The sequence below is a fragment of the Panthera tigris genome, chromosome A3 (genome assembly GCF_018350195.1).
Source record: "Panthera tigris isolate Pti1 chromosome A3, P.tigris_Pti1_mat1.1, whole genome shotgun sequence".
Taxonomy (NCBI): Eukaryota; Metazoa; Chordata; class Mammalia; order Carnivora; family Felidae; genus Panthera; species Panthera tigris.
In genome coordinates this window covers 133120268-133133519 of record NC_056662.1, presented here as the reverse complement: position 1 = coordinate 133133519, position 13252 = coordinate 133120268, and the positions used below count along the sequence as shown (strand labels likewise).

The window sequence follows — 13252 nt, the reverse complement described above, 5'->3', positions numbered from 1 at the left end:
TTTCTTCTAATTTACATATCCACCTTATAAACAGGATTTTCAGAAAGTTACTATATATGTTAATTATATATAAATGTATTATATATTTATTATATAACATATGTGTGTGTGTATATGTTATATATTATATAACATGTGTGTGTGTATACACACACACACACACACACATATATATATATACATGGAGACTTGAAAAAAGGAATGCTAATGAAATTACAGCTCAGTATAAGATACCCAAAACACAAAAGAAAGCTGTTGTTGACCTAGCTGGAAAATATAACTCACTCTTCAGATTGCATGAGAAATAATGAGGTCAAAGTTGACAGATAAGGCTTAACACTACATTTTAAGGGCAGCCTTTTAAAAAAAGTACCAAAAACTGCAATGAACACGATTTCATGTTTTAACTTCTAACCGTACACCAGAGTTTCAAGGATATCATTACTGCAGCATATTTCTGTGGAAATACCTCCACCAATTTTGCAGCAGTTTATTAATCACTTAGGGAAAGAAAGTTTTCTAGGGTTGAAGTCTGGCACAAAGACTTTCGAGCCTGAGGTGAATGCAATTTCTCACTATATTATTAAAGGAAAAATAAGTGAATACTTTTCCACACTGGAACAGAATAAAAATGCACTTCTAAATCACTTTACAAAGCAGGAATGACCCCGACAGAAGCCACTGAGAGGTGACAGGTGCCTGCACTCTACATAAAACCTAAAACATGCCCGCTCCTTACCCACGGCGTCTTTAGCTTTCTTGTCCAAGTCTGCTCCTGAACAATGAGAGACAGCTTGATTTGGACATATACTTGTTTGAAAACAGGTTTAAGTTCTAAGCCAGTGGTGGAAATAAAAATTATCTACTGTCAAGCCCCATCTTTTTTTACTTTTTACTGAGTTACTCCAACTGGATCCAGTTTAATGAAAACCAAGACCTTCATTTTTAATGCCTGTATTAATTCCACCATTTTCATCAACCTCTAACGGCACGCTGGAAATAAGAGTACTGTTCTCGACACTGCCTTTGCAGTTCTGAAGCTCTTCACAATTATACTTTGTACTATTTATCTTCATGCCTTTTCAATGTGGTAGAAAAGTGATCTAAATAAAGCTGTCTAAAGGTATCGAGTAAACCCTGTGGCAGAGAAGGCTGAGAAGGAATGACCTCAGAGTCCTGATAGTTCCTGCAGCAGCCTTCAAACCTAGAAGCTCGATGCGGGTAGGAGTTCCATCAGTTTTCTTCACTGCTGCATCCCACTAGAATAGTGCCTGGGAGATGCTCAAGTTTGTGCAGCCAGTGAGTGATCACACAGGCATTGGTAGTAGTCCGTGCTAAATAATTCAAGGAAGGATTAAAGGGTAAAGAGAGGCTGTACCATTCCTTCTTTCGAAGGACTGCTTTTCAGTGAAATACAGCTTCCACCACGAGCAGCATGCCTTAAATAAAAAGACTGAATACTCCTCTGAGCAACCTGAAATACCGCAACAAAATGCCCCGAGGAGGCCTGGCATGAGATAAGCCCTCCCCTGTTGGGTCCTTCCCTTCATGGTCCCAGGATGCTCGGATGCCACTACTTCCTAGCGGGAATCGGACTGAGAGAAAGTAAAGGCACCGAGTAAATTCCCTAGAAGGCTGTCAAAATCTAAAAGTATTCAGAGCGCTCAACCCAGAAATCCTTCTAAATTCTAAGAAAACAAACTGATGGACACCTTTCGGGCCACAGAAGCATCAACAGGTAAAAGACTGAGTTAATCTACACTGAATGGTGTATTTGCACACTGCTCCCACTATTGAGACACACGCAGGTCATTTAACTTAACATGGAACAGTTTTACTTTCTGAGTCTTTAAAGCTCCATGAAATTTGCCTTTGGTGTAGTAATAATAATCACTAAGTACTTAAAGTATGCTAAGGCTGAGTAATCCTTAAGTCAGACCTATGGGGTAGGCCTGCATTTCCCAGATGAGGAAGTTGGGTATCCAAGATGTTAAGCAGTTTGGCCAAGGCAAAGAGCTAACCACCAGGGTCTATTTGACTTAAGATCAAATACCTGGCTAAGTCCTGCTTAGTATTAACAGGAGCAAAGAAGGCAGCATGTCTGAGGACTGGGTTGTGACACAGGCCACATGGGTCCTCGTCATACATCTATCTGGCGCTCCCCTCCAGTAAACCTCAGGGAAATCTCCCAGACCCAGTCTGGAACGTTCTTCTGTACCACGAAGCCAAACGAGGCCACAGGTACCAGAGTTCCTGAGGATCCTCAAGAGGCAGGGTAAGTCCAAGGTGGGGACCAGAGTTCTGCTTTTACTGGTTTTAGGAACCAGAGTCCTGATTAATATTTCATTTCTGAAAAGAACTTCTCTGCCTTAAAAGCTCCTTTCTAGCTGTGATATTCTGGGGAACATATATCTTGGGTCCAATGTTAATTTTTGCCCAGTTTTATAAGATTTGGCATATATTTTTCTAGTATAAAATTATTTTTTAAAGTTAGCATAGAGTCTTGTATTTTACATCTTCACTTTTGTGAAACACTTGGACATACCAATAACCTGCCTGGTAAGTCCTTGGCTGTCCTTCGCAAGCAAGCTATAATCATTACAGTGTTCCTTTCATGTGAGAAAACCCAATTGTTTTCATAAGGCTCTGCTTTATAAAGGTTTATCAAAATTCCTTACGGTAAAAAAAGATGGGACCGCTTATACTGAAAATCCCAGTTGGTTAACTCTTTACAGTCTTGCTTCATTGGTGGTATTCTATATTCATTTTTACTCATCATTCTGTGTCCGTCATGACAAGACAATTTGTCCCAAGATGTTTGTGTAGCTCCTGACTCATCTTTAAGCGCCTCTTGTCATCACCTCCTGCATACAGGGGGACAGCTGAATGAGCAGACGGGCTCAATCCACAGGCCTGTTATCTCAGAAATCTAACATTTTCTACTACAGGACTGGAAAGCCATATGAGCCATGAAGAGCTAGCTATTTTTTACATTAACTACTGCTATGTTGATTCAGCTCTAAAGATCCCAGACAAGGTTCCCATGTACAGATACTTCTCCACATTTCCACCACTGCTTTTGATTTGGCTTTGAACTACGTGTCTACTTTTACTAGTCTTCTACCAAACAAATTTTACATGCTATTGTCATTGTTAATTTCTTAAAAGCAAAAAAAGCGTGATAAGCATTTATTATTCACTAGGCCAATCACAAAACTACCTTTTAATGTTAAAAGAACAGCAAATAGTATGGTTATTTTACTAAACAAAGGCACTAATGTAGGCAGAGCACCTTTCTGCTTTGTTATTGGGTTTCTAAACACATCGCAAGAATTGCATTATTTCCCCTTCCCCAAAAACTCATTTCCAATTTGCTTGATGCTCCTTCACTGGTCCCTGAAAGAAACTACAGATATCTTTTAATTATAAATCTTTGTCCCCACGCTCAAGCATGGGAATAGCGACTATTTCAGCATGTCTGTGTCGTTAAGACCATCAAATTCTTCACAGTATCTGATTTTCATCAAAAGTTTGCTAAGGAATTTTAGCTTAGAGAATTGCATTACATGCATGAAGGTATGTATGAAAGGCTCTCTGACTAAACTAAAAGTCATTCTTGCATACAGTGGCAATGATCCACGGATAAAAGATTCCCCCAACACCCAAATAGAATTATAGTGGTTTATTGTGTCTATTATTCCTGGATAATTGGAGTCACTCAAACACTTCAGCTGCAACATTAATGACTTAAAAAGAATCATCAGCTCCTCAGTGAAAACACCAAGATGGTTCTTCCTCTTAGAGAAACTCCAAGAAACTCAAAGTTTCTCAAAAGAAAAACTCAGAGAAAATTAAAGTTAAAGAACTATTGCCTACCCAAATGCATGTTTTAAGTTAAAAATTGTGGGTGAGCTCAGGATGTAGTATTTCCCCACATTAATTCTAACTGTCATGCCGCATTTTAGCAGAGCTCTAGATTAAACTGATCATGTTTACGCGGGCATAACATTCTGTAAATTAATCAGTAGACATTAAAATACAGAGTGGGTTCCTAAATTCCACACTGAGTAAATGAAGATTTTCAGGCTCACCACATTAAACAAATCTCTTATTAAATACAAAGTCTTGAATGAATGATAAATATATGAAATGATTTCCTACACAGTTTTTTAAAAGAAACTCACTTTAAGGCGTTAGCCAAAAAAAGGTTTAAAAAATTCCAGTTATATAATGAACCACCTGCTTATCTAAAAATTTTATTTTAATAAATATACAGATAAAGAAAAATGGTACATTCACGCTAAGGTTTCACAAACTGTGGACACCTAGATTAAGAATGAGGCACTACAGATCGTTTTGGTCTACACCATCTAGCTGATAATGTGCTTTTGTGCCCTCAAGGGGGATCTGGGAAACTTTGAAGTTGAACTACGTAGTTCAACATGGATCAGAAGTGTTCCATGCGTGCAGTACCAACTGCAGGCCAAAGAACACCACCAGTCAAAGGTGAAAACAGCTCAATACCAAGGAACAAATACCACCAACTGACCGCTCCTGGTGGCTGCTGTAAAAAACAAAGCCCATCCCGGTGTCATTGAAAAAGGGGAAAAAGAGTTGAGTAAATAGAGGGTAAAGTTAAGCATTAGCTTTTAAATGAATCCGTGAGCTTCATTATTAGTATTCAGCTACTCTACAGGAGCAGCCATCACAGCACAGAGGCAGAGTTAGGGAACTGCTGTCACCACAACTAAGACAGTCGTTCCTGCTGCAGAAGCGATGACAGGCCCGTGTTCCCAGCACAAGGCTACGCCGTTACCCTCAAGGAGTCTGTGGGTGAAGGAAGCCCCTCAGCAGCATCCTCCTTGATAACCTCCTAACAACACAAAACAAGAGTGTGGGTGAAAGGTGAGGGGGGCCGAGCCGTAGGGTGATGAATGAACATGGCACTAACACGACCACAGACAACACGGAAACCTGCGCGTGATTGGAGCGTCCCTCGGCGACACTTAAATTTTAAATAAACAGTTGAAGTTCTACGGCTTTTATCTTCTCACTTATAAAAATACGTTCACGGGAAATCTCTTTTTTTTTTTTCCATTGTTAAACTGACCATTAGGAACACCTGGTAATTTACAATGTATTTTGTTCTGGATTGGATTCAATCACACATTTGAATAATTCCCTATCCTATTTAATTTCTGCCATTAGATTAAAATGCTCCTCCAATAGATCCTTGAACTTTTATACCACGGGGCTAGCATATATACGTGTACATGTGCATATATATACAGATACCATGCATGTATGTTTTCTTAAAAAGATATTAGAAATGAGCAGATGTAAAGGTTTAGTTTTTAAAGTTTTGGTAACAAACACTGCATTATAAGCCAGAAACTCTGGTTGTAAACAACTCAACATTTATTCCCTGAGGCTGCTAGTCATTTTCCTTCCATAGACATTTACCAGAAATAAAAACAAAACACATTTTATGTTAGTAATAGCTTATGTGTCTTAACGCTATTTATTAAGTTGCATTCTTTTGCTACAGAAAGGAAATAACCAAACTACTAGTGCTGTCTATGTGTCTTATTAGATTAATACTTTAGTTACCCTTTTTTATACTTACTAGGCCATTGCTTTGATCTCTGGGCAAATTCGTTTTTACTGATGGACGTGAGATGAGGTGTTGGGAGCCGCCAGGGTAATACCTTGGCGTGTAAAGGTAGGGGGCAAAGAATGGCTATGGAAAAAACACGTAACAAAAGAAGGGGATAAACAATTACAGAAATCAAAGTGTGATGAGATTTATCAAATGAAACTAACCAACAAAACACAACTCCAAATTTTGAATAATGCAAGTGACAAAACAAAAGAAAAAGTACCTTACTCACAGTCTGTCAGATATTAAACCCAAAGTTAAGACCAGTATTTAAAATTTCATATTGTTGATTTAATATAAGGTTTGTAAGCAACTGAAGTTTTGCACCTTACAATCTGACACAAGAGTCTCTTTTTAACATTTTTACGGGCTTACCATATGTCAGTTTCTAAGTGATTTACAAATATTAACTCACAATCTCTTTAAAAAAGCAGAATGGACTTTTAATAGAATACTGTTCTTTACAAAAAAAGATGAGCTTTAAGTAAGACCAAAAAAAAGTCTCAACGTATACAAGAACACCTAGCATGGATTCCAAGAATATTACTCCTAGAGCTTACTTTATATCCTACAGTTTAGAGTTTATCTCTTAAATGAGGTGTATTTATTAATGGGGAATCCATTGTTTAGTGAGATTTGTAACTACTGCCTTTATTTGTAGCCAACTTCACATAAACAGGAGACAGCAAATTATATGGGCTAAACATAAAGATTAAAACTCATTAAGCTTCATTACACTGAAATAACATCCTCCCCTACCTTTTAACTGCTGCCATTTAAGAAAATTGTTCTCTTTTAACTTTTAGACTGGAAACCTCAGATAACTAGAACAAATAACAACTAGATTTAAAAACATGAGAAAATTTTAAGTGTTTTTAAAATGATAAAATGCTATTAAAGCATCACATCAGCCTAGATGGTACGGTAAATTAAAATAAATAAATTTCTTGGTTTCAAAACCTCAACTGTCATCGACCGATCAATGAGCCATTTTGTGTGAAACTACAGCAGATTTTAAGACTGCTAAATAAAAAACCTGCATTTCAACACTGCTACCCCACAGTTAACTTTTATAAGTATGGACTACATTATAAAATGCTACTGATCTACCTTTTTCTCCCTGTCTGAATGAAAGAGTAGAATAACATTATTCACAGGACCTCTGTGAATAGTGCCCCTAATTACAGTTGAGCTTGAACAACACAGGGGTTAGGAGTGCTGACCCCTCCGAGGAGTCAAAAGTCTATGCATAACTTTTGACTTCCCCAAAACTTAACTACTAATAGCCTACTGGTGACCAGAACAATCAAGTAACACATATTTTGCATGTTGTATGCATTATATACTGTTTTCTTATAATAAAGGAAGCTAGAGAAAAAAGTCATAAGGAAGAGAAGATACATTTACAGTACTGTGCTGTATTTATCAAAAAACAAAACAAAACAAAACACCAAAAACCCTCTTGGTGTAAGTGGATTCACACAGCTCAAACCCGTGTTGTTCAAGGGTCAACTGTACTTAGATGGCCAACATTTTTCAAAAACTGAAATTTTAATTTAAATTCTGGAACTCCTTCTTTGCCACATTGGTTCTAAACTTCACTGTCTTCCTAGCTCACGTGAAATTTATTTAGGCATGCAGTTGTTGGCTCCTAGTATTCCTATGAATACTAGCCTCTATGTTTTTCTCAAATTAAACTAAAGAGGGAGACAACAAAAATAAGAAACTGTAAGGGACCTTAGAGTATGGTTCCAGAAAGTACACAAGGAGGGTTCAATACTCCATTTTCCAGTAGGAACTATTAGTATTTAAGATCATTAAGGTGGGTGTAGCTTGGGCTACTAACCTTGACAGGGTCTGTACACCACTGATACCCGTGCTTTCATCTTTTCAAGTAGAAAATTATCATATTTATACTAAGTAAACAATTATACATGACTGCCAAAACTTGAAATATAACTTTAGAAATGGGCCACCGGGCTGTTATTTGGCAATAACATCTGAATCCTACAAGCAGCATCTGCCATCATTATCTCATGCTTAAAAGCTGTAACACACATTAAATATGGGTTTACTAAACTACTGTGGAAATTCAAGTTCACCATTGTTTTTAAATGCCAATGTAATTACACAAAACATAACAAATGCAACATTTCTTTATGAACAAATAGAGAAACAGCTCCCTTCGTAGCACAGGACAGTCACTGATGACCCTGTGGAGTTCACTTTCTTATAAAAACAAAAAGCATCTCTAACATTCAGACTCCATTGAGATCTAGAACCCGTCCAAGTGAAAAATTCTTTCGATTTTTAAAAAATCATGTCCTTTAAATTCCACCTTAACATTTTTCCTATTTTAAAGCTGAGGTGCCATTTCAAAACAATAATAGAATCCACAGCAGAAAACTTCTGATATTTCCCCCAAACAAGTTCTTAAAATTGAGGATTCCCAGCACTCTCTTACCCTGTTGTAGAATGGATGTTGGGGTCCCGTCATCCCACTGTAATAGCTGCTGTGAGGCTGTGGAGACACGACCCCACCTGCAAACGGTCCGTTGAAGGACGTAGAAGAAGAACAGACAGACGGAGGCTGACTGTAGCCTGACGGTGGCCTTGGAGGAGCTTCGTGTAAAGGCAGCGGGGGGTATGCAAGTCCGCCGATATTAATCTGGTCCCTCGCAGCACGAACATCTGAAAGATTAAATGATACCCCAGAAGGCAAAAGAAAACGGGACTTTAGTGATTAGTCCAACTATCACCTCCTTCTTCGGTTACCAGAGACATGCTTTTTTCACTTGCCAAGAATTCCAACTGGCTTAAAGGAGACAGGAAATCTTGGCTGGGAAAACCTTGTCCATAGTCATTCCAGAGAGGAAAAACCCAACTAGTTTGCATTAAAGCTTTTGTCACCATTTGAAAAGTCACCATCTGGATCCTTCTCTTCAGTTACCAGAGCAATAATTTTTTCTTTGACTTTTTAAGGTACTTGTGCTATTCTAACAATTGTTTATGATCCATTAAGTGTTACTATTAATAATTCACACCTGTCTGATATTAATGAATACAATGATCGCTAAGCTGTGGGCTTGCAAAGCATAGGACTCATCCATCTCTGAACAACCACAACCAATTCCATGGCCACACAACACACCTTGACATCAGCCTTATAACTAGTACCTAAAAAGAGAATGTACAAGTAGTCTCAGGCTCTCTCTTCACAACTCCCGGAAAACGCAAAGGCGGGTCAGCAGTGCCACACCAAAGATAATGTGTCTCGATAAAGATTTTGTGTGTGTGCATGTGCATGTAGCGGTGCCTCAACGACAAGTGAAATGATTCCAAAACTTCAACGTCACTATCCTCAATTTCCAGTCCACAAATTTAAGTTAAAATTTAGATAACCATATTTTGCCCCCTCGGATAAACACTCCTATATTAAGCCTGGTCACAGAAAAATTACAGTGGGCTGACATCTTAATTTTTTTTTTTTTTTACATTTATTTATTTTTAGAGACAGAGAGAAACAGAGCACAAGTGGGGGAGGGGCAGAGAGAGAAGAAGACACGGAATCCGAAGCAGGCTCCAGGCTCTGAGCCGTCAGCACAGAGCCTGACGCAGGGCTCGAACTCACCAACCGTGAGATCGTGCCCTGAGTCGAAGTTGGATGCCTAACCGACTGAGCCACCCAGGCACCCCATAATGGGCTGACATCTTAAAATGGTGACTATATCTCAAAATCTGACTCTAAAGCAGTTAAGTCAGGTGTGTGGGTTCTCATGAAAACTATTCGAATAAAGTGAATTCAATAAATAACATTACTTAACATTTTCTAAGGAACGTCAAGATTCTTAATCCTCAATTGCACAAATTCTCCTGTGTAGTGCTTGGTTCAGCATTTCCTGGTATCTCATGGAGCAAGAGAAACCTACATCGCTAAGTTAGAAATGGGAAACATTTTGAGGACTTCAGATAAGAAAAATTAAACTTACTACCAATGCCCACCTGCAATAATTTCCCGTAGTTTGGGGTCTAGGTTTACAGTGCATGGCAAAAAGGTTTTTACGTCTCGAGCCACAAGAACCGGGGTCCTTGAAGACAAGAACACTTCAAAGTTTCTTATATCTCCATCTATTTCAAGCAGTGGCTCAACATCTTTAGTTGTTGGAATATTCTTTGATATCCTTCAACAAGAAACAAATGGAAAAGGTCATTAATGTCACTATTAGAAAGGACAATTCTACATGTAACTTAAAATCTATTCATAAAAATAAATAACACATTACACATCATAAAAAAATTTTAAGGACAAAAAAATCTGCAGTTACAAAATGACTAAGATAACAAGCGTGAGGTCAGAATTAGAACGCCTTTGGCCACAGGCAGGACTCGGGCTAGGGAACAGGAAAGAAAGCAGGTTTTTCAGGCTCTTCACATGTGGATGAGGACCTTTTGGTGAAGGTTAAAGGAGTTACCATTTTACACACAGCAGAGCAAGCCTCAGACAAATGAGCCAGCCTGCCCAAAGCCACGCAACTGGGCAAGAGAAGTTGACCAGCTCTCGACCCCACATTTATTATGGAATCCCACCGTCCTTAGCTTGCAAAGAAAAGAAGTAAATGATAATTTTTAAAGAAATTACATACACATACACTAGAAAAAAGTTAGTACAGGTTTTTCCTGTTTCAAAAAAGGTTTTATTTTCTATTTCTTTACTGCTCAGACCCAATCCTGGGCTAGTAGCCAAATATTAAAAGCCATCCGAGGGAAAGCCCAGGGAACAAAATTAGCAAACAAGAAAAGACAGGGTGCTGGGGAGGACACAAGGACAAGGATTTTGTGTTAATGAGCCTCAGGGAGTCCCTTGCACGGACTCACGCACACCTGCACAAAACAGAAGAACCCTCTGATGGGATTACTTTTTAATAAATTAAAATGGCATTCAAACTGATCAGCGATATATTTTAAATGAAATGAAAAACCTAGGAGAATGGTTACAAAGACTCATTTGCAGAAGTGGCCAAGATCTCAGAGTTTAAACAGTTAAAAAGGTAGTTCATCTGTTTCAGGAGTGGAACATAAAATACTAAGAAGGGAAGCTAGAAAGATTTAGATAAAAACACACAGCTGACAAGTCACATGAAACAAATTAACTGAATTTTAATGCCAGCTCTGCTTAAACTTGAATGTGAACAGTGTTCTCAATATGATGAACAATACTGCTGTTCACAAGCCAACAGTCTACTGCTGGTTTCCAGATTGAAGTCTCGATTCTAACCTTTTGAGCTCAATACATTAAACTCTTCCACTGAAAGAGATATTTATGTAAATGATAATCTTTTGGCAATGGGCCACTAAAATCATATGTGTCTTTATTTTTCAGATATTTTTCCAAAGGTTAGTATTTAAAGAATTTAAGTAACTTCACTTTTCAATTAAGAGTGAATTTGAATTTCCAGTATTATGAATCATGGGAATTAAAGTTGCCAGCAGTTAAATGGCCCACAGAAAGCATTACAAAGCCTCAGGCATCAATGAGCTCCTAGTAAGTTTAAATGCAATTTCTTTCTATGCTACCAATCTAGCAATACTTGTTAATGCCAACGGCAATGTAAGTTAAAGGCATTTTGATTACAAATGACAGTGGTTTATAGAAAGTCCGTATTAATTCCCTGGCAGAAATTACATAAGCCATTCAAATCACTTGCATTCAAAATGAGGTCTTAAATTACATGGGGGAAAAATTTCTATTTTAAATCAAAATATAAACAGGTTCTAAAAGCATAATTTATGAAGAAGGCATGATTTGTCACACTTTATCTAAAAGTAGCTGCCTGATAATGTCATTATTTAATCCTAGAAGGTTAAAAAGAAGACAAAATTCCTTCAAAAACTTAGAGAACACTCTTAACTGCCTCACAATTTTATTACCTTAAGACAAATTCAACCCCTACTGGGCTCAAATACATTCGATCAGTGAATGCCCATTTATTAAATAACGCTCTATGCACAGAGCACTTTTGAGATTCCGGGATGGAGATGGAACACAGACAGAAAACAGCTCCTCAGCACCGCCGCCAATGGGTGTGAAACAAAAGACGGAAGTGAAGTCCACATGTGTGGAAAGACCACTGAAAACCCAGAACGCCTCAGGAGCTAACTACGCTCTCTTGTTCGGTCTTGACCCCGCGAATTCCTACTCCCCCTTTGTCTCGACCCAACTCCCCGCCTCTTCAAGCAAGTCTTTCCCAAGAGCAGACCCTCGTAGCACATTTACTTTCCTGCACACCACATATCCCAACCGGAATTTGATAATCATTAGTGGAATTATTTTGTTGATGTCTATTCCCCCTCTAGACCGTAAGTTCCTTTAAAGCTTGGAAGAGGTTCAGTTTTGTTCACTATTGTATCTCCAGGGCCTAGAGCAGAATACTGTCACATCACTTTTGCTTAATAAATATTTGTAGAACGAATACAAAGAAAAAATGCATTGTTCCCAAAGAGCTCTATTCTTCTGTAATAATTTTCACTGTAATTACACTTTCTGATATTGAAAAGAGATTTACGCTTGGAAAAGAGTAGGTTGATCCACTTAAGAGTTCATTTTCATACGTGGTGTGAAATGTGGGTCCAACTTCATTCTTTGGCACGTAGAGATCTAGTCGTCCCAGCACCATTTGTGGAAGAAACCATTCTTTCCCCCATGAAATGGGCTTGGCACCCTCGTCAAAGCTCAAGCAGCCCACAGATGTATCAGTTTATTTCTGAATGTTCAATTCTGTTTCATTGGTCTATCTCCCCATTCCTAGGCCAGTGCCTCATTGTTTTGATCACCGTAGGTCTGTAGTAAGTTTTGAAATTGAGAAGTGTGAGTCCTCCAACTTTCTTCTTTTTCAAGAAGAATCTTTTCAAGATTGTCTTGGCTATTTGGGATGCTTTGCAATTTCATGTGAATCTGAGAATCAGGTTTCCATTTCTGCAAAACAAGGCTATTTTGGTAGGGATTGTATTAAATCTGTAGATCACTTTGGGTAGTTCTGACATCTTAATAGTCAGTCTTCCCATTGATGAACATGAGATATATTTCCATTTAGATTTTTTTAGATCTTCTTTAATTTAGCAATTCATAGTTTTCATTGTACACGCCTTTAACCTTGTTGGCTAAATTTATTCCTGGGGGTGGGGGGCAGGGGCGCCTGGGTGGCTCAGTTGGTTAAGTGTCCAACTCTGGCTCAGGTCATGATCTGGCGGTTCGTGAGCTCAAGCCCCGCGACGGGCTCTGTGCTGACAGCTCAGAGCCTGGAGCCTGCTTCAGATTCCGTGTCTCCCTCTCTCTCTGCCCCTCCCCTGCTCATGCTCTCTCTCTGTCTCTCAAAAATAAATAAACATTAAAAATATTTTTCTTAATTATTTCTGGGTATTTTATTCTTTTAGATGCAATGGTAAATTTAATTGCTTTCTTCTTCTTCTTCTTCTGCTTCTGCTTCTTTTTCAGTAGGCTCCCCACCCAGTGTGGTGTCCAACACAGGGCTTGAACTCACAGACCCTGAGACCAAGACCTGAGCTGAGATCAAGAGTTGGATGCTTAACCAAGTG

At 38.5% G+C, this 13252-nt stretch overlaps 1 protein-coding gene across 6 annotated transcripts in view; it reads right to left on the bottom strand.

Annotated features, from left to right (window-relative positions):
- KIDINS220 (kinase D interacting substrate 220) overlaps nucleotides 1-13252 on the bottom strand; it is a 95264-nt gene that overhangs the window by 14928 nt on the left and 67084 nt on the right. For 4 of the 6 annotated variants that reach the window (XM_042982549.1, XM_042982551.1, XM_042982550.1 and 1 more), the window contains exons 23-25: nucleotides 9662-9840; nucleotides 8124-8350; nucleotides 5627-5740 (exon numbers count right to left, since the gene is read on the bottom strand). In XM_042982549.1, the coding sequence (XP_042838483.1) occupies nucleotides 5627-5740; nucleotides 8124-8350; nucleotides 9662-9840 (520 nt within the window). The remainder of the gene's footprint in view (nucleotides 1-5626; nucleotides 5741-8123; nucleotides 8351-9661; nucleotides 9841-13252) is intronic. The other 2 variants (XM_042982553.1, XM_042982554.1) reach the window with 1 other exon arrangement.